The 19,014-nt window shown below is 37.3% G+C and overlaps 8 protein-coding genes across 8 annotated transcripts; 6 read left to right on the top strand and 2 right to left on the bottom strand.

Moving 5' to 3' along the window:
- Window positions 1-147: 147 nt before the first annotated feature.
- On the top strand, window positions 148-3,791 carry BDF20DRAFT_834847 (uncharacterized protein; the record flags this gene model as incomplete). The annotated part of the gene is made up of 13 exons (XM_053078773.1): window positions 148-177; window positions 271-365; window positions 440-520; window positions 599-749; window positions 812-874; window positions 939-1,040; window positions 1,100-1,198; window positions 1,274-1,550; window positions 1,630-2,084; window positions 2,122-2,261; window positions 2,344-2,458; window positions 2,520-2,560; window positions 2,645-3,791. 13 exons carry the CDS (start codon window positions 148-150, stop codon window positions 3,789-3,791), a joined length of 2,796 nt encoding a protein of 931 aa, XP_052937426.1.
- A 1,988-nt stretch (window positions 3,792-5,779) lies between these two features.
- BDF20DRAFT_912400 (uncharacterized protein) lies at window positions 5,780-6,229 on the bottom strand (the record flags this gene model as incomplete). Its single annotated transcript, XM_053083949.1, has 1 exon — window positions 5,780-6,229. One exon carries the CDS (start codon window positions 6,227-6,229, stop codon window positions 5,780-5,782), a length of 450 nt encoding a protein of 149 aa, XP_052937427.1.
- Window positions 6,230-8,044: 1,815 nt separating this feature from the next.
- BDF20DRAFT_912401 (phosphatase 2C-like domain-containing protein) lies at window positions 8,045-9,760 on the top strand (the record flags this gene model as incomplete). The annotated part of the gene is made up of 6 exons (XM_053083950.1): window positions 8,045-8,189; window positions 8,292-8,472; window positions 8,546-8,572; window positions 8,692-9,403; window positions 9,486-9,575; window positions 9,656-9,760. 6 exons carry the CDS (start codon window positions 8,045-8,047, stop codon window positions 9,758-9,760), a joined length of 1,260 nt encoding a protein of 419 aa, XP_052937428.1.
- A 1,123-nt stretch (window positions 9,761-10,883) lies between these two features.
- BDF20DRAFT_865609 (uncharacterized protein) lies at window positions 10,884-11,331 on the top strand (the record flags this gene model as incomplete). The annotated part of the gene is made up of 2 exons (XM_053080801.1): window positions 10,884-11,080; window positions 11,184-11,331. The coding sequence occupies 2 exons, from the start codon at window positions 10,884-10,886 to the stop codon at window positions 11,311-11,313; spliced, it is 327 nt and encodes a 108-aa protein (XP_052937429.1). The 3' UTR covers window positions 11,314-11,331.
- Window positions 11,332-11,386: 55 nt separating this feature from the next.
- On the top strand, window positions 11,387-13,385 carry BDF20DRAFT_865611 (uncharacterized protein). The gene is made up of 3 exons (XM_053080802.1): window positions 11,387-11,439; window positions 11,512-13,214; window positions 13,323-13,385. Exon 2 carries the CDS (start codon window positions 11,766-11,768, stop codon window positions 13,050-13,052), a length of 1,287 nt encoding a protein of 428 aa, XP_052937430.1. The 5' UTR covers window positions 11,387-11,439; window positions 11,512-11,765; the 3' UTR covers window positions 13,053-13,214; window positions 13,323-13,385.
- Window positions 13,247-14,678, top strand: BDF20DRAFT_865612 (uncharacterized protein). Its single transcript, XM_053080803.1, has 4 exons — window positions 13,247-13,560; window positions 13,640-13,934; window positions 13,999-14,213; window positions 14,300-14,678. The coding sequence occupies exons 1-4, from the start codon at window positions 13,452-13,454 to the stop codon at window positions 14,422-14,424; spliced, it is 744 nt and encodes a 247-aa protein (XP_052937431.1). The 5' UTR covers window positions 13,247-13,451; the 3' UTR covers window positions 14,425-14,678.
- On the top strand, window positions 14,679-16,505 carry BDF20DRAFT_865616 (kinase-like domain-containing protein). Its single transcript, XM_053080804.1, has 4 exons — window positions 14,679-14,877; window positions 14,966-15,225; window positions 15,307-15,775; window positions 15,853-16,505. The coding sequence occupies exons 1-4, from the start codon at window positions 14,781-14,783 to the stop codon at window positions 16,326-16,328; spliced, it is 1,302 nt and encodes a 433-aa protein (XP_052937432.1). The 5' UTR covers window positions 14,679-14,780; the 3' UTR covers window positions 16,329-16,505.
- BDF20DRAFT_987148 (uncharacterized protein) lies at window positions 16,506-18,760 on the bottom strand. Its single transcript, XM_053085235.1, has 5 exons — window positions 17,744-18,760; window positions 17,484-17,661; window positions 17,320-17,415; window positions 17,203-17,255; window positions 16,506-17,005 (listed from the first exon to the last, which is right to left on the bottom strand). Exons 1-5 carry the CDS (start codon window positions 18,656-18,658, stop codon window positions 16,610-16,612), a joined length of 1,638 nt encoding a protein of 545 aa, XP_052937433.1. The 5' UTR covers window positions 18,659-18,760; the 3' UTR covers window positions 16,506-16,609.
- Window positions 18,761-19,014: the final 254 nt, after the last annotated feature.

Genomic DNA, 19,014 nt, shown 5'->3' on the forward strand with positions numbered 1-19,014 from the left:
TCTCAATTCATTTTAAGCTTTTAACTCCATTCCTTTCTCTAAAAACACTCTCCTTAACAGAACAGCTGCAGTGCACGATTAATTACATTTATCAAAAGCTCCTCAATTAATTAGCCATCATTAAAACCAGCATTCTAAGTGACAGCAATGAAACAATATTATATTGACACCTTTCTTGTAAGTTTTCTTTATTCTTGTTGTTGAGTCGATCGAGAGATCTCGAACAGGGAGCGATCTTTTGTCTGACATTTTCCGTATGTTTACCTACAGAGGAATCGTCCCAGCAACGGCATTGATTCCCCGCATTCTCGGTTATTATCTGCTTTGAAGTTGAATGACGAGCTTGCTGAATACTTCAAAGACCGGTAAAATCAACACTGTATAATAATTATCTATCTAATCGCCTGTAGCTAAAGAATATATCGTTCCTCTCTTATAGCGCTCAGATTGAGGATACGTACGCAAAGAGTATTTTGAAACTGACGAAAAAAAGCTATATCAGTAACAAGCAAGCTTTGGGGTAAAATAGTGTATTCGGCAATGGCATTAGCAGAGCAAAATTTTAAGAAGGCTAATTACTTTTGGTACTGTTGTATAGAACCTTTTTACCACTATGGGAAATGTTAGAGAGGGAGCTATCGCACAGGGCTTCCATCAGTAATGATTATGCATTGAACATTTTGAAGAAAGTCGAACAGCTTTTACGGCTATCCATAGTTGAAGACCCAAACTACGCCGATGTGCATAGGGTAAAGAAAATCATCCTTGGTTGTCTGTATATAAAATAAAATAGCTTATTATTTCATGTTAGATGGAGGAAACGATCAAAAAACTTGCTCGGGATTATGATGAAATTGATAACAAAATTGAAAAGGTCAGTACGGATTCACATTATGTTGTTTTAAATTGATACAAACCCGCTGACTACAATCCAACAGTTTAAGAAAAGCGCAAAAAATGAAGCTAAAATGACAGAGTATACAAAACTACTAAATCAAAAATTAACAGAATGGAATCAATATGCGCCAGAATACTTGCAGGTATACTTGTTTAAACGAGAAGGAAAAAGAAAAGTATGCTAAGGAACCTGTATCATTAGAAACTACAAACTGTAGAACAGAATCGCTTAGAAATGCTAAAAAATGCAGCTCGGGAGTTTGAAAAACTACAGCGAATGCATGCGGAGCAACTCATTGAGGTATGTGTATTGTATACCATCAGGTGTGGTTATCGAGTCTAATCATTGACAAAAAGCAATCATCTATCAATAAAGTTGACTGGAAATGTTACGACGACAACCGCAAGTCTTATTGTTGAAGATGAGATAAAATATTTTTGTTCCGCTCACATCGTGGTAGAAACAGTAAATACAGTATCGAAACCATCATTAGCAGAAAATAGCGAAACTGTTCCTGCTACTACGGCTGCTATCACAGCTGCAGAACCAGAACCGTCACTTTTGACGAATAAGCATCATGCTGTTCCGGAACCCTCGATCTCAAACAAGTCTAATCCAGCACCATCAATTAACAAGAAGCAAAAAGGAAGATGTAACTAAGCAGAAATGAAATAATAAGAGAAAGCCGTCTTGCCGACCAGCTAATTATTCATTTTTGTTTTGTCCATCAGTTTTTACAAAATTATCTATTCGTCGAAAGCCGAAATCGAACACCGAGAAAAAAAACTCACAATATCGTGAACAGTTATCTGTGCCTACTGAAGCAACAACGACGGTTCAGGAGGAGGGAGGTATAGCAATGCGACAAAGAAGCGGTAGTAATGCTACAACAAGCTTTATTATGGAACCATCGAGCAGCAGTAGTTTTCGGTCCGTTCATGCTCCGGCTGCAGCGGGAGAAGGCAACCCTGATAGCCCAATAGCACTGAATAATGAAGTGCATCAACAGTTGAACAAGTCAGCAAGCATGGGAGACTTGCATAACAAAAAGATCAACAACAGTTTTGTGAGTAATAGCTTAAATGGAATTGGCTCATCATCCACGAAAGCACCAAAATGCGTTAATGGAAGTGAATTGATATCTGCTACTCAACCGGTAAAGATACATTTGTTCATCGAAAACAAGGTTAGGTAAGCTTACCTTTTTGAACTTTTCAAATTAGCCGCTCATTTCAATTGATGATGAGGGTTATTCCATACCACCACCAAACTACACCGCATGGTCAGGTACCAATTCAAGCGATACACATACACTAAGTGATTCGTTGTTGGATGTGGAAGATGCTGGGTCTGATGCTGGAAGGTAAATATGTGATTCATAACTACATAAACTGCGTATATAGAAGAACGAAACATGTAATTTAACGATACAATGACGGCTGTAGCTTATTGAGCAATAATCCGCGCTTACGTGTCGATATCAAGAGTGAAGTTATCAAAGAAGAAGACGCATCCAAATCAGCAGTTGCTCTTTCGCGCGTTTCCACTTTGCTAAAAGAGGTAATTAACTTTTTTGCTAATCAAATTCTCGAAATACAACATGATCTAATTGTTTCATTAGAAAAATTCTGCTAGTCCTAGAAGGCTTCGTGGCCGAAGAGAGTAAAATTAACCTTCTGACTAGTTCTGAAAGATATTTGTAAAGTCTCAACTGAATTAAAAATTTTTTTTTTCTCATATTAATAGAGTAAGGACGACGCAGCTGTACTCCGTTATTGAGCAGCAAGTTCCTGATCTACCAAACTCAAATGGCTCATCCAAAAATGTAGTAGTAGCATCGACCTTAACAGCCAACAATATGAGTAATTCTTCACTTGTTGGAACTCCTGTCAGTGGCGAGACTTCTGAAAACACTCCCAACGATTTGTCGAATCCATTTGAGACAACTTTATCTTTTGCCGCAAAATGCGAGCAGCAGCAACCATCTGAGAAAAGAGAAAACAAAATGCCGTCTATTCAATTCCATGTCAACGAAACTATCCAGGGACATTTAAAAAGCGGTCAAGTCCAGTATTCTGTTGCCACTGGGACAATCAGCGTGCAGTATAGCGGCTACGACTCCTCTGGTGCAGTAGAAGGGCCTGCAGCCATTATTGACCGTGATACTCATTTTACGATCTGCAGTAAGAGCCCTTTGGATAGTATTGAGGCAATAAACACGGAACTTGTATCTTATGTTGATATGTCTAACAGTAAAAATACTGAAAACGACAGCTACTACTACAGCTTCGAGATCAATACTCAAAAATTAAAGGAACTAGCACAAGCATTGGCTGCCAAAAACAGCGACAACCCACCTTCAACCATAAATTGTATACGATACAAAAAACAATTAGATTCTTTACCGCTAATTGTCAAACCCGTATGGAAATGTGATTCAGAGAAAAGCAGACTCCTTATTAAGTACTTTAAGAATCCTCATCTTCCACAGCGACAAGGAAAAAAAGTAACATTCGAAAATGTTATTTTCGTCACAACAGTTACGGGCCAACCTCAAAATGCAATGAGTATTCCTTCAGGCGAGTTGATAGTGCAACAGCAGCACTCACAAAGTAGGATGAGATGGGTTATTGACAATATGAATAATAACAATGGCCATAACGGTGATAATGATAGCATGAATACTGCTGTCGAAGAAAAGGAGTCCATCATCAAAGCGCAATTTATGACTTTGGAGCAAGGATCTTCGCAACCTATTGCTGTTCGTTTTAAAATGGTTGATCAGTTACTTACTGATTTGTCCATAAAATATACCAACGATAACAATACAACGACCAAGGACCTAATTATAACTAAAATGGTGAAATCTGGTGAATATGTTGCTGATGTATAATATGATAACTGACATGATAGACATTCTCGCAATAAAAATTTCCCTTTTCTACTAAGACAAAATTCCTTTCGTTTTTTTCATCAAAGTTCAAAATCCTTTTTGGGCACTGGGCATCTTCTATAGTTGATTGAATATTGGCTAGGTTTTCTGTTCTGCACAGAATATGTGTTTTAATAAGGATTAGCAATATGTATTGTATACTTTTGCCAAACAAATTGTAGTAAGAACTCCTAGTTCAAAAAGGATTCATTAATCCTAATGTGGGAAGCTTGAATAAGCTTGGTCATACAGCAACTGAAGAACAATAATACAGTATCATGCTCGCAGGACTTATACAGTAGAAACTATAGGCTGAGTTGGATATATTATAATGGGTAATGTAAAAAGATGAATAGTAAAGGGTGCGTATGGAGGTATTTGCCATCATTGCTTATTGTCTTTAATGAAGGGATCTTTGGCAGGTATACGAGACTTTATTGTTGTTGACAGGTGGGAAACAAAGACAAAAAGTAATGATACTTTTATCAAAAAACTTGGCACATTATGAAAACTCCTAAATTCTTTACCACCGTAGCATTATGAGCAGCTGCACTGTGAACAACTTGATTAGAAAAGTATGGTGGTATTAAACTCATTAGAAGCGTGTAAACCGACAATTCCCCTGCAATCGGTATGGCACGGTGCGGCTTCTTCAATATGGCATAGTCAGACAAGACGTTCACGTTAAAAATCAATTGCTGCCGATAATGGATCTTAATGTTAAAAGCTCTATGGATCAACCATTGCTCAGACATACTCCACACTAATGTCTTGCTAAGGTAAGTTCTAAAACGTAACTTGCGTAAATCTAAAGGTTGTATTTTTATTCTTCAAAACGGTCCTGATTATACTTTCAGAGTTTTCCCCCAGCGATCAGTGATTCGGTATACTTGATTTTCCCGATTATCGATTCTGAGCGTATAGAATGTTTACTATTTTGTGTCAAGTATAGATATGCGTTCCAAATTCAATATACTATTTTATGGTATCAGAATTTCAAATACTTTTATGGAAAGTATTGGTCATGTAATCATCGATGTTTTCCATCAGCTGAATATATACCTTACTGTCTCATTATAACTGTCGTATTTGAGGGTACATGATATACAAATATTAAAGATATAATTCACTGTATGAAGGATAAAGATGAATTATACAATATTGCAAACCAGAAATAATTAGAAACTACATAAAACTCTAATATATGAGTACCGTGAATTAAGTGTTGTGTTTGGTTGACAGCATCATGTGAGATGTGGAAAACGCGTATGCAAATTATACAAGATCCTCATATCTCATTACTGCTGAAATAATATAAAGTAGAGTAGGAAACGAATATAGAATAAGTGATGGTTCTTATACGAAATTAGCTACCTCGTATAAGGCTGAACAGGTTGTCATTTAGGATATATAGTAGAATTAATATATGGACATGCAGGATATATTGATTCAACACCAAGGTATAATAGGTTATAAATACTATTCTTTGCCTTCGGTATAAAGAATGTTTACAAGATAATAGGCTGTGATCATCCTTTACAATAACTGTTCACTCAACTCAAACACCACGCACGAATACCATTTTCCTAATTAATACTTTTTTCATGCAAGCAGTGCTACATAATGGTTAGCACGGGAAAATAGATTAGTTGCATGATCACTAGATCAAGCCCTGGATACGTTTACAAGTCCACCCGCTCCGGGTAGATGCGTAATCTCCTCAAGGAAGAATTCTATTCTTTTACGGTTCAAAAGACGTACGTCTTCTTTGAGTAGAATAAACTCAGCTGTCAGTTTCTAGGTTCCGCAATATGAAGAAGGTATTTTAATTTTTGCAGTAGATATTTTTCTTTCTGAATTTAACTTGATTCAAAATAAAGACCTACTAGTTTGATCTCGTTAAGCTTTTTACTGTTTTAACTATAAGTGATATTTAACTCTACAAGTCGTCAAATACCACAATGACTATAAGAACCCTCAATTTGATTGAACAATTTACTCATGATTTGAAGATTTTCGATAGTCCAAGTATATTCATGGTCATCTTTGACAGGCAGGATGTGATCTAGAGTAAATGCATAAAAATTACTCGTACTGATTAGTCTTACAGGTTGATTAGTGATTGCACAACGAAGTTGACTTTTTATACAAGAATCTATGGGGTCCTTTTCTGCACAAATGTCGAATTCCAAACGTGGGGTTTTCCTTTTTTGGCGTTCACGTAGCGTCTGCATTCGTAATCTCATAGCTCGTTCAACGGTCAACATATCATCGATTGATTCGTCACGTCTTCCTGTTAAAGGCCCTGTCTTCACCCAATCAGTTATTTCTGTAAAGATGTGCTCATTATTGCCCATTTGTCTCAATCTATGAGATAAACGAACGGTGTAAACGAACATTGCGAGCTTTACTCATTCCCTCAGCATATATAAAGATAAAGGAAGAGATCGTAATTACCTACAGCATCCGTTGCAATATAATAAGCCTTGACGAATATATCCAGCTTTCAAGGGGTATTGAGATCATCTACAAGTTGAACTTTACAGATGGAACAATACACTACGGCTGTAAAGTGTGATATTTGTAGTACTTTTTATATTTAGCGAACACGACTTGAAATCAACTGTAACGTGAAATGAGTCTCCTTATCAGAGAAGGGGGCGTTTATGGCAAACTGAATGTTTGTATTTGACAACAAAAGAAAGAAGAAGAGAAAGCAAAAAATGGAGTTAAATACTCGTTCCTGAAATATTCAACCAGTAAGAAATGCAGCATATATATATGCGCATGTCTAAAAAATGAAAGGTAACGTGTACTAAGTGTTATTATGATCCTATGATCTTAATAACCTGTCTAGTATTTGAAGATGTGTCTATTTTGTGTTTATAGATTATTGGAGATATGAAAATATCACACCATTACCGTGTATCATCGATACCTTATGCCCACTCTTTTCTGAACAAAGACTTGACAAAACGTTGTAGAAGGCAATTGAAATACAGTAGACTAACAGAGACCTGAGCGTATAATTCTGGACAGTATTTCTTACCTCCTCACCATAAATGAAAAAACAACACATTAGAGGCAGTACTTCAAATGGTTACTACATATCAGAACAACTTCGGCTATCCTATCAATATTTCTGAAACATTTTTATAGAGTACAGCAGTGATATATGATACATAGTTAATAAGTTGGTATTAGCTACTATTTCAACTTCTATTTTTATTTATTTATTTATTATTTTTTTGAAAAAAAAAAAAAAAAAAAAAATAGGAAAGAGAGGAACCTCCAGCACATAAGAGAATACTGTAGAAAAATATCTGTCTGTAATACATAAAGGTCTCCAGTTTGGATGGTTTCAGTCAACAATCTTGTCCTTCAGGAAGTATGTGAAACAATCAAGATATTGTTATTAAATAGATACTATAACAGAACCTCTGCATGCATGACATATCTGTCTTCATAACGCGTAAATCTACTTCAGTTAAATGAAGCCAAGTAAGATAAATAGAACCCTCCTGCCCTTAAAGGTTCGAATCAAAGACTTGTGATATATTGATCGAGAAAGCAATAGTCGTGGCAGACATCTTCTCTTGCCTTTTTTTTTTCTCCTAGATTTAATTATTTTGTTATAATACTAACATTAAATAATTCGGCTGAAATGCTGTATGTCTCTCAATAGGAAGTCAACAGCTGCTATGTGGCAGGGAAAAAAGGACGAAAACAATCCAACGGTTACGCTAACAAAGCTTCAATGAACAATCAGATTTCTTTGGAATTAGCATGAATACATAGAAATTGCATCAGATGTAAAATCTGCATATTTCACGAGCAATGGAAATAGGCACTGAACCACCGGCACACTGCACATTCGTTCGGAAATACTTGTTTTTTCTATATTCCTTCCAAGAGTTTTTTACTTCAAAAGGCCGATTTGCATGAATACGTCATCATCAAAGGTAATGCCATAACGACTTTACTCTCAGAAAAAGTTTGAAAAAAGCATCATGGAAGGCTTTGATTACAGTAAATTCGACAGAGCTTCGACAAGGAACAAAATGTTTTAGCGATTAAAAATGCGGGGCGGCTTTCGTTATGCCTTTGTATTCTTTTTCATCCGCCGCCCGTGGTTATCCCATATTTTATTTTTAGGCCCTCTTCCTTCTCGACTTTCTTTTCTTATTCCTTCCACAAATATTTATTCTTTCTCTATGTTAATCCGTCAGCCCTATTTAAATACGTACCGAAGGACGGTATCATGCCATAATTTAGCAATTTTAAATCTACTCAAAAGAAGATTTTCAGTTACTAGGCATTGTGCCTATAAAGATTATTACTTAACCAAAGGCGTGCAAGGTAAGAATCAGTATCTACGGGCTATCACCAACAAAAGACATTTTTACTTTTCATTAATACTCATATTTAACGTTATCCTAACGTATAATTTGTTTTTTCTAGACAGTCAGTTGAGGATAAACCTGAAGAAACCGAGTCAATTGTTAGGAGTCTGTTCTTCAAGAGGCACTAGACCAACGAATGAAGATCACTATTGTGCAGCTAGCTTGGAGTTAACTGATAGTGAAAGATTATTAAAGATGGATAAATATGCAGAACGTGCTTACTTTGGAATATTCGATGGGTAAGAAAAATGAGGTGCTGACTTAGAACAAAATGAATCAGTACATTTTTCACTGATCACGTTCGCTTCTTAGTCATGGTGGGCCAGTAGTATCAGAATGGTAAAGATAGAACAATAAAGGTAGAGCAGAAAACGAGTCAGCTCGCTTAGATTTCCATTAACAGAGAAGAAGAAAACGTTCTTTTTTTTTTCTTACCTTGAATTACATCAATGGTATAGGCTTGTAAAGCACTTACATGAATATATTGAAAATGTCACTTTGGATGACTATCATAAATCACTTGAATTTCTACAGACATATCGAGGATATTTCCGACGATTCCCCGTTCCTTCTGTCTTGAAAGATGATGTATCATCGAATATAGAAACCAAACAGAAAGGAAAGGACGCCAAACTCAAAACAAATTTGTCACTTGAACAAAGATTGACATTGGCATTTCTAAAAGCCGATGTGGATGTATTACAGCAACTGCGAAGTAGCTTACAAGATGCTCATCAAGATCATGAAGGCTCTACAGGAAGCGTTGCTATTCTAGAGCCGCGAGATAAAAAGCCTTTTTGGGATAGCGACGTATATGATATCATTATTGGCCATGTAGGCGATACAAGGATTCTATTGTGTGATTCACGAAAAGGTGAGGTCATGCAGCTCACCACTGGAGATCACCACCCAGGCAATCCTGCAGAAGTGGAGCGGTTAAGAAAATATGCAGGATTTGTGACAACAGATTCATGGGGAGATGAAAGGATTATGGGGATGTTGGCTACCAGTCGAGCATTTGGTGACGCTAAACTGAAACGCTATGGTGTTTCAGCGGAACCAGATATAGTGAGATATAAGGTTTCAACCAAACGTAATCCAGCCGCTTTTATGGTATTGGTGACAGATGGGATAACTTCTGTTTTGTCAGACCAGGAAATAGTGGATTTGGTAAGAGCAGAAATGAATCTATGTTAAAAGAATAAGCGTAAAATTAATACAAATATAATTCTGCTTCTGTTTGTCGTAAAAGGTGAAGCAATATAAAGACCCTAATACGGCTGCTAAACAGCTCGTGGACACTTGTGATCAATTACAGAGTGATGATAATGCGACTGCAATGGTACTCTTTCCGCTTTGCCAAGTTTAGAGTAAACTATCTTAAAATGGTAATATAACTAAATGAATTGATTCTTCTGGTAGGTTATCCGGTTGAAGGATTGGGGAAAGAAAATGCAAGATTTTACGAAAGACCTTAGAACATACAAGCTAGAAAATACATCAATGAGTCGTAGACAGTCATGGTGATCGATATAGAGTTTTAGAGCGTATTCTATATCCGTATATATGTATACTTTACAAGCCATTTGTACATATCTGATTATACCAACATAATGCCATTAAACACTAACAGCTTTATTCCTTTGGAAATGGGCTTGCTTCCTATTGGTTGAGGCACTGTTGTACCTGAATTTAAAGAAGACACATTAAACGAAAATACGGAGCCTAATGCTTGCTCTTTCAGAGAAAAGTTCTATTCAGACGGTTTAGTTAACTTAAAATAATAATAAAAAAAAGAAAGACTTTGAGTAAAAGGAACTTTGAAAGTGCTATAGCTCACATTTTACGAATTAAATACAGTGATCTTACTACAGTGCTTTCGGTTTTAATTTAGACCTTCTTGTATACAAAATTGGATATTTTGATTGACTTAATTCAGAAAATTTAAGTCATTATTTTCGGACTAGTTACTTTTTACATTTGAACACTTGTAGTAAACATCTGAGGCCCGCCTCTTTTTGCACGCATTTGTTGCAGTAAGTTTTGTTGTTTGATCGGCCCAGACGTGCAAGGGTCGTAGATGAAAAGAAGGTTGCAACTGGCATTAGACAAATTGAGACCAATCTACCGACGTGCAAGACTGTTCACTCCGAAATACAATATAAGTTGTACCTTTCTTATGTATTGAGACATATCCAAAGCTTACATGAATTTTATGGCTTCAACTCTGCCAAATTCATATTTAACGACTATCAAGGCCGTCAAAGAGCTGAGTGAAGAGCTCGCAAACATGCTTCTGATGGAGGCAAAAAGTATAACCCCAGAAAAAGAAAAAAAACCAACAAGAATAAACGGCGTAAAAGAAAGTTGCCGAGAGGAAGCAAGACAACGAAGAGTAAGGTACATGCAAGAAAAGCACAGAGGGCTGCAGAAAGGAAGGAAGGACAAGAGAAGAAGTTAACGATTAATGTAGAAGCAGCTGCGCAAAAAAGGTACGCATTCATTACTACTGATTCAACAGTAACTGGTAACTATATAAATACATTAACTTGTCCCTTGCAGATACAAAGCAAAGACTGTTAAGAAATGGACCGCTGCTCCATTCTTTGAAGACCGCAAGAAAATCCCATTAGTCATTTTTGGTGACGGGATGAAGAACAAGGATTGTGTTTCATTTAAAGGCCACCCAGCAGGTGTGACAGGAAAGTTGTATCGTACTCTCCTGAAAAGACAGCGCTGCTTTCTTGCTGCGGTGGTGGACATCAACGAGTTTAAAACCTCAAAGGTGGGTCCCAAATTGCCAAATCAAGTGCCCTTCTCTAGAAGTAATGTCATTTTCGTAGGTTTGTAACAATTGTAATGGTGTCGAAATGAAAGAAGTACGAATTTCGGACGGCTACAGCGTCTATGGTACCAAGGCCTGCAAAACCTGTGGTATAATATGACAAAGAGACGTCAATGCGGCGAAAAATATGCTTACTATTGCAAATTCCGTATGGGAACACAATAGCCGTCCCGACATTTTCTCTCGCCATCGCCATAACGAAAATGGTGCTGCAGGTTCTATACCGACGGCTTAAAGATTTTTACGCGTTTAGGTGAGTTCATCTTGTGAAATTTGTCACTGTACATTTCTGAGGTTTTATTAACTGCTGTTTGAGTAATAGTAGTTCGCACATTTGGCATTGAGCAATTTGACAGAAAAGGTATGATCCCAAAAACTATACTTTTCATCCAAAATAATTTTTAAATTAGTCTGCATTTTAATTGTAATATAGTCTCAATTTAATAGCCATTTCGTGCGAAAGTCAAGCGGAAAAACAGTACAGTGCTTTGAAAAATTACACTAAAATCGAAACTCAATGAAAGCATGTACAGCCAATTTTGCTGCATGTGTGTGTAAATAACCTTCTTTTTTCTGTTTCTCTAACAATTTTATTGTTTACCACTTTTTTCTCTTTGCTTTATTATATCTCTTTCTAAAAGACTCTGTCTGTAAAGAATACTATCCATTGAATAGTATTCGGAAAAGATGATGTCAACAGAAGATCCATCCTTATTCGAGGAAGATGCATTCTTAAGTGGAGGAGGACAAACTTTAAATGATGAACTACTTGGTAAAGGATACATGAATGAGGTTCCTCTTGGGTGCTCATCTCTAGCAGCAGAACTCCAATCTGCAATGACAACCATTCCCGAAGACACGAACGGAGTTGCTGAAGAAAATTTATCAATAAGCAATAGCAATAACAATAATGATGTGGAATATAACGACTCTGCAACAATGCCAGCTATCTTGAACAACCATCATAACTTGATAACAGCGGAATTACCGGCTAATACGACGCCTTCAAAATTGGCTTCTATGGCAATGGAAAAAAGATCACTATCGAACGAAATAGTGACCATGACAAGCCCATTGTTATCTCCTTTACAGTGGTCTACTTCTTCCACCCTTGGTTTGCGTAACAATGGCGGTAATCATAGCAGAAGATCATCCTTTTCTTCTTCTACTTGGTCCTCTTCTATGAACAATGACTTCTCACCGGACTATAATGAAGATTTAATTATTGATCCATTTGAAGTATTAAAAAGACAATTAGAAGATTTAAATACAGCTGTATGGGAAACAAAAACGCTTCATAAAAGACTTTTAAAGACCTTGACGATGGATGAAACAGCTTTTGGCATCTCGACCAGAAAAGATGCAGAACATAGCAATGCTTTTACGCCGCCTTTTGAATATGTAGTTCAATCGGTTATCAATCTTATCGAACGTAAATCTCGCGACCGTGAACGACAAATCAGTTATCTACGCAACGTGGACAGTACGCTTAGGAAAGAATCGAGTTGGATGACGATGAACACGATACGAGAGTTGGAATTTTTGCTATCGTCAGTCAAATCGACGTTGAACGACTCGAACTATGTGTATCAAAACCCTTTACCTATGATCCGGGATTTAACAATAGAGACAACTTCAGCAACCGACTCACTTGAAGAACTAAAGGAACTCATGTATGTGAATAAGAGGCAGGTACAAGAATTAAATGCTAGATTAAAATCCATTGCAAAGACAGTACATGAAGTAAGAAAGGATATGAGAAGAATGAATCAGTTTTTAGAAGAGAAAGACGATGAAGACGACCTTGTTATTCTAGAAAAGGGTGAAGTTACTGAAAGAGTAAGAGAAATTATGTGGGGTTTAGATGATTTGGATACTGAATCGACAAAGAAATTAGAGAAAATGCAACACTTTTGGGATACTATCAAAATCTCCAACAATACTACTGCAACTTATTTGACTCATTCTGTTTAAATCATACAATCGTTCTGTTCTATCTATGTCTACATAATGACCGATATCACTATATTCCCCTTTCTGCCTTCCTGCCTTCTTTCTTACGTAATATCTTTATATCCTTTCTCTATATATCTACTCTTTCGTAATTTTAACTGAAAATAAACCCTATGTTTTATACTTTTGACTTGTGAGTTTATTCCTGAAATCAGGGGCGGGCAAAGCAATATCTATTTGCCGGCCATAAATAGAAGCAGCATCTATTAGCAGCTTCAAATTTTCGCTTACAGCTGACAATAGTATTCGCTCTACAGATGATAGGCCTGCCGACCTAGCACCAATTTTCTCTCTAAAGTGAAATCCAGAACCCATCGAAAAATTTATAGTTTTACCATAAAGTAGAAACGTACTGCTCTGATGTCATTTGCCAAGATTCGTCATGAAACGAGAGAAATGGTGAAGACGCATATGGCTGCGTTTGATTCTTCACACGATATATATCATATAGATAGAGTTGTTAACTTGGGTAAGAGACATCACTAGCATAGTCATCTAGCTAACGCATTGCAACTAAATATTGAACATTTATCACTGGGATAGTGCAGCCATTGTTATCGCCAATGATTTGATTGAGACAGGTAATAGAGATGTGGATTTGGAAGTGGTCATCTTGGCAGCACTTTGCCACGATATTGGAGATCATAAATACGCAAAAAACGACGAAAAGGGACTACAGCATGGCATCGTTACGGCGTTTCTAGAAAGGCTAGGGTATCCTAAAGCTAGCTTAGTAGGAAAGATAGTAGATCATGTTGGGTTTAGCAAAGAGCTCGGTTGGAACGATGCGTTGGATGATCCAAAGATTGTTCAATGGCGTAATAATTGCTTAGAACTTCACTCGTAAGAAATCAACATTAGAATTAGTAAAAGAACTTGAGTTGATTGATATCTCTTTTCGTAATAGAGTCCAGGATGCAGATAAATTGGATGCTTTGGGGGCATTTGGTATCTTGAGATGTGCTGCTTTCAGTGGTGCCAGAAACCGACCTCTTTATATACCTGCAATAGACGGACATTACCAGCATTCTTCTGAAGGAGCCACCAAAAAGGATTTGACAAGGGACGAGTATCTTGCGGAACAGAGTAATAAACAGAGCTCAGCCATAGCCCATTTTCATGGTAAGAAAGTATACAGTGTTTACTAATATTAACATCAGTTCCTAAGCATTCCTTTTTTTCATATACCCATGCTTCTTGAACAAAAGACAAGTTATTTAAACTGAAATCGATGATAAGAACTGCAAAAGGTAGCGAATTAGCAATTGAGAGGCACAATTTTATGCTTACATTTGTCCAGCAAATAGAAAAAGAAATAGAGCTAAACAATTAAAGTGCTTTCTAATGGACAATTTCTGTAACAATGCTAGTGCTGTATGTAAACGCATTAGAGATTATCTTAATTCTTATATAAAGACCTCTATTTGGGATTGTTTATTGATTTTTATAGAGATTAGTTGTGCTCTGTATGCTGCACTGTGTTGCTGTGTATTGCTGATAATGTCAAGGTAGAGGAGTATAATGGATACCCCTTTGAAATTTTTTGTGTTCCTTCCTTTTTTATGCAGCTGCAGTATCTGACTTTTATTTTTCCCAAATTTCTATTGTTTTTAACCCTTTCTAATTCTTTCCTTTTGTCATTGACCCGCCCTTTCCATTTGAACTTGATTTGTTTATGCACAAGTTATCATGACAGCAAATAAGCACTCGATTAGAAACGTTGTAGGTGTACATTATAAGGTTCTAAGAAAAATAGGTGAAGGAAGTTTCGGTATCATATATGAGGGTTAGTCTTTACATGTCGAAAAGAATAAAGCAAATTCGCAGTAGCATATTGACCGTAATAGTTCACTTTCAACACTATGTAAACAAAGGCTGCAATTTGTTGACAAAACAACCTGTGGCCATCAAATTTGAACCAAAAAAAACTAGCGCACCTCAACTAAAAGACGAATATCGAACATACAAAATGCTAGCAGGCATTCCTGGCATCCCAAATACGTATTACTTTGGACAAGAAGATGCTTATAACATTCTTATTATTGATTTGCTGGGTCCCAGCTTGGAGGATTTATTTGATTTATGCGGAAGAAAGTTCTCAGTCAAAACAGTAGCCATGTTAGCAATCCAAATGGTATAATACACTACCGGAATTCAATATATGTGAAAGGCAAACAATTATTTCCTTGGTTATGCTTAAAGATTTACTTTGTAGGTCACATTGGTCCAATCTGTTCATGAGAATGACCTTGTTTATAGAGATATCAAGCCTGATAACTTTCTCATTGGTACACATATAACATCAGCATTGGACATAGACACAGGGGAAGTTGAAGAAGCTCAGAAAACCAGTTGTGATAGAAAAGATGAAGACGGTAAAATCTACATGGTTGACTTTGGAATGGCCAAACTGTATCGTGACAGGTTAACCAAAAAGCACATTCCATTTCGCGAAAGAAAAAGCTTATCTGGTACAGCAAGATACATGAGCATACACACACATTTAGGCAGAGAACAATCGAGAAGAGATGATCTGGAATCCTTAGGACACGTTCTATGTTATTTTCTGCGAGGTCAGTTGCCTTGGCAGGGCTTAAAAGCCGCTACAAATCGACAGAAATACGACAAGATTAAAGAAAAAAAACAATCAACAAGTATATATGACCTTTGCGAAGGCTATCCGAGTAAGTGAAGTAGATTGGCATTACGAACAAAGGCCTATCAACGGCTTCATTTATTAAAGAACGCTTTTTATATTCAGGACAATTTATCAAGTACCTTCAATATTGTCGAAAGTTGAATTTCGATGAAACGCCCGATTATGATTGGTTAAGGACTCAATTTCTGGATGTCCTTCGGGATTTGGGTGAAGAAAACGATTTGGTCTTCGATTGGATGCTATTGAAGGATAAAAGAAGGAAGAAGATTAGTTGGCAAAAAGCACTAGAAGAAAGAAAACGACAGCAGCAGCAGCAGAAGAAGCCGTTGTTGTTGCCACCGCCGCCAGACACCGGCAATATTGTGCCTTTGGGAGGACCAACGACAACGGCTGCGACTAAACTTAATGAAAACTTTCACTCACAGGAGCGACTTGTAAAATCACAAGCAAAAGAACGTGAGCAAGCTGGGATTGGGGCACAAAATCTTTTCACGGACGATCCCAACTCTCTGCATTCGGCAAAACATAGTGGATGGACAAAGATCAAGTCAATCATAAGTTGTGGTTTGTTCAACTGACCCTCATCACAAAGATTATAGCATGTTTACTGTTTTCAATATTTATTCGTCTTTTTTGATCTTCTTACCACTCGTATAATAACGTGCACCAGTCCTTCCGTTCTTTCTGGTACATATACTATATCCTAGTTCTACTCTTTACTCCCTTTATAATACACTTGATTATTGAATAAACCACTTTATTCCTATATTACAGATTTGCTCAGTCATATTGTCTATATGGAGACTAGCTAAACTGCTGAAAAAATACTTAAACACTGATATCAATGCGTTCTCTTATCTTACTCAAATCGCACTTGATCCAAGATTTCTTTTACAGCATAAGGGTATTTTGTGTGCCCGTCTATATCCACTTTGATATTCGTAATTCGGTTATGGCCATTCGCTCCTAACACCTTAACTTCTTCCAGGCCTGCCACATTCATAGCGAGGGAATGTAACCGATAGACAAACGCCAGCACCCAATCGTTAGGCGTATAACAATTAACGAACCGACCCGATACCACTGAGACAGCTTGCGCCCATTTTAATGAAATATCTTCATCTTCCTCCGGCGTTGAGACAGTAGAGATGGGTGCACCCATCATTATCACATTGTCTATATAACCGTATAAACCTCTTTTTTGAAGTTCTAATAAACATTGCCAGATCACTAAGCATCCACAACTATAGGCCACCTTTTTATAGCGTTTTCATGTATGGGTAGAGCCGATACATATAGTATATTAAACAGAAACAGAAACAATGATTTGAATGAGAAAAGGCATTGGTTTTTATTGATAATATATGATACACCGAAAGCCCCATCGAAAGGCTCTAGCAATTGATAATATATGCTAACAGAAGGGAAAGTATTTTGTTTTTCTACACTTACCAAATTACATGGACGATGACCTTGGACTCTTTGCTCAATGATATCAGCCAGCACTGTTTTCCAATGCACAAGACATTAGTTTTACGGACTTTTCTTTCAATTTTCACACTGAAGTACCTTCTCCTGCTTTCTTGGACCTATCTACAGCCATTTGCCAAGGATTATCAATAACATCTGCTAATTTCATCACTGTCGCAGGTAATGCCACAGCAGCTAATGAAATGATTGTGTATTTCATAAGTATCTACGGCTCATTACATATCTCTGGATTTCTTGTTTACCAAATACTGCATGAAGAACAGTAGCTCTTGCCACTTCCATTCCCGCATATCGAATAGCTGTATCTTTTACAAATTTCTTGAACGAATATCCTAAGTCTAACAAGATATCTTGTTCGTAATTTAAACAGAAAACATCATTGTTGGCCCTATTTCCTTCAAATGCTCGCTCCCAAGGTGTCTATCGCGCATAATATGGGTCATCAACACTTTGCTTTCTTAACACAATTGCCAATAGTATTCATATCTCTCTCTCTTTTTACCGTAGATTCATCTTTTGGCTCTAATAGAAAACCCGAAATGCAGATTGTGGCATTTAAAGCAGGCACAGGCGGTAAATCCGGATCGTTCAAAATCTGTTGAAACCGAAAATCTTCAATTCCTTTCATCCGTCTATGCATTTTCCAACCTGCCAATCCACCTCCTGTTAGCCCAAACAAACCTGTCACCAGCACGACACCTCCGGCTGTAGCAAAAAAAGTGGCCCCTGTCACGCCTACCAAAATAGGAGCCAAGAGAGGAGCTGCTAATCCGCCCGTGAGGGCTATCACAGCGCCACCGCCCAATATTCCTGCGCCTGTCGCCAACCATCTCAACGCTTCCTTTTTCTTATTTGAGTTTTCTACAGCTTCGCGTACTGTGCTTTCAATCTCTGCTTCGCTTTGACCAGGATGTTGCTTTTTCTGTTGCTCCAACATACCATAATACACTTGCTGAGTGACGCTTCTCTCAACCGCGCAGAGGTCGCTGATTCCTTGTTGGAGCTGGAGCAGTTGGGTCAGAGTAATCAGAAATTGACGTGATCGGGCATCATAGACCATGATATGTCTTCTTTTGCTTTGTGCAGCCTCTTTCTTCATAGCGTCTGGCGTGATGTGAAGGGCAAGTGCCAGCATGTCCATCAAGATTTCGATTCGAATGTCACGTTTTTCGGTAGACACTTGTCGGAGAGCTTGGTTGAGCGAGATATAATGAGCTTCAAGTTCGGGTTGCGTTAGTTTAAGGTAGTTAAGTATGGTTGCCCACCACTCGCGAGACCATAGTTCGCCTGAGAATGGTGCAGTTTGTGTAAGCGCTTGGGCTGATATACGAGCAATAGATAGACGCTGTTCTTTCGTCCAAGTGGGTAGAGCTAACTGTACTATGGATTCTGCTTCTTTAATATCCTTATTTGTCATTGTAATTTATATCTTGACAGAAAGGTAGGTCAACAAAGTAAAGGAAAGTTCACAAAAAAGAAACAGGATAAAGATTAGGTTTTACACTAAACATATTTTTGTTGGCAATTCAAAAAAAAAAAAGTTTCTGTTTAAATTAGTCTGTGCAACTGCCCTTTTCATGCAAGGAAAAAAAAAAAAAAGTCACTGGGAGCTCCATCGCACACATAAATCGATAGACAAGATGGATAGGTTTTTTGATACTAAGTGTACATCTACAGAAACTGGATTAAGGTCAAGTACATCTACTTGAACAAAGAAAAAGCATTATGATGGCCATTTGTACCGTGCAGTGGGGTTTTTTAGCCACTAGTGAT

This window comes from Mycotypha africana (assembly GCF_025528875.1).
Source record: "Mycotypha africana strain NRRL 2978 chromosome Unknown BDF20scaffold_4, whole genome shotgun sequence".
NCBI classification, from domain to species: Eukaryota; Fungi; Mucoromycota; class Mucoromycetes; order Mucorales; family Mycotyphaceae; genus Mycotypha; species Mycotypha africana.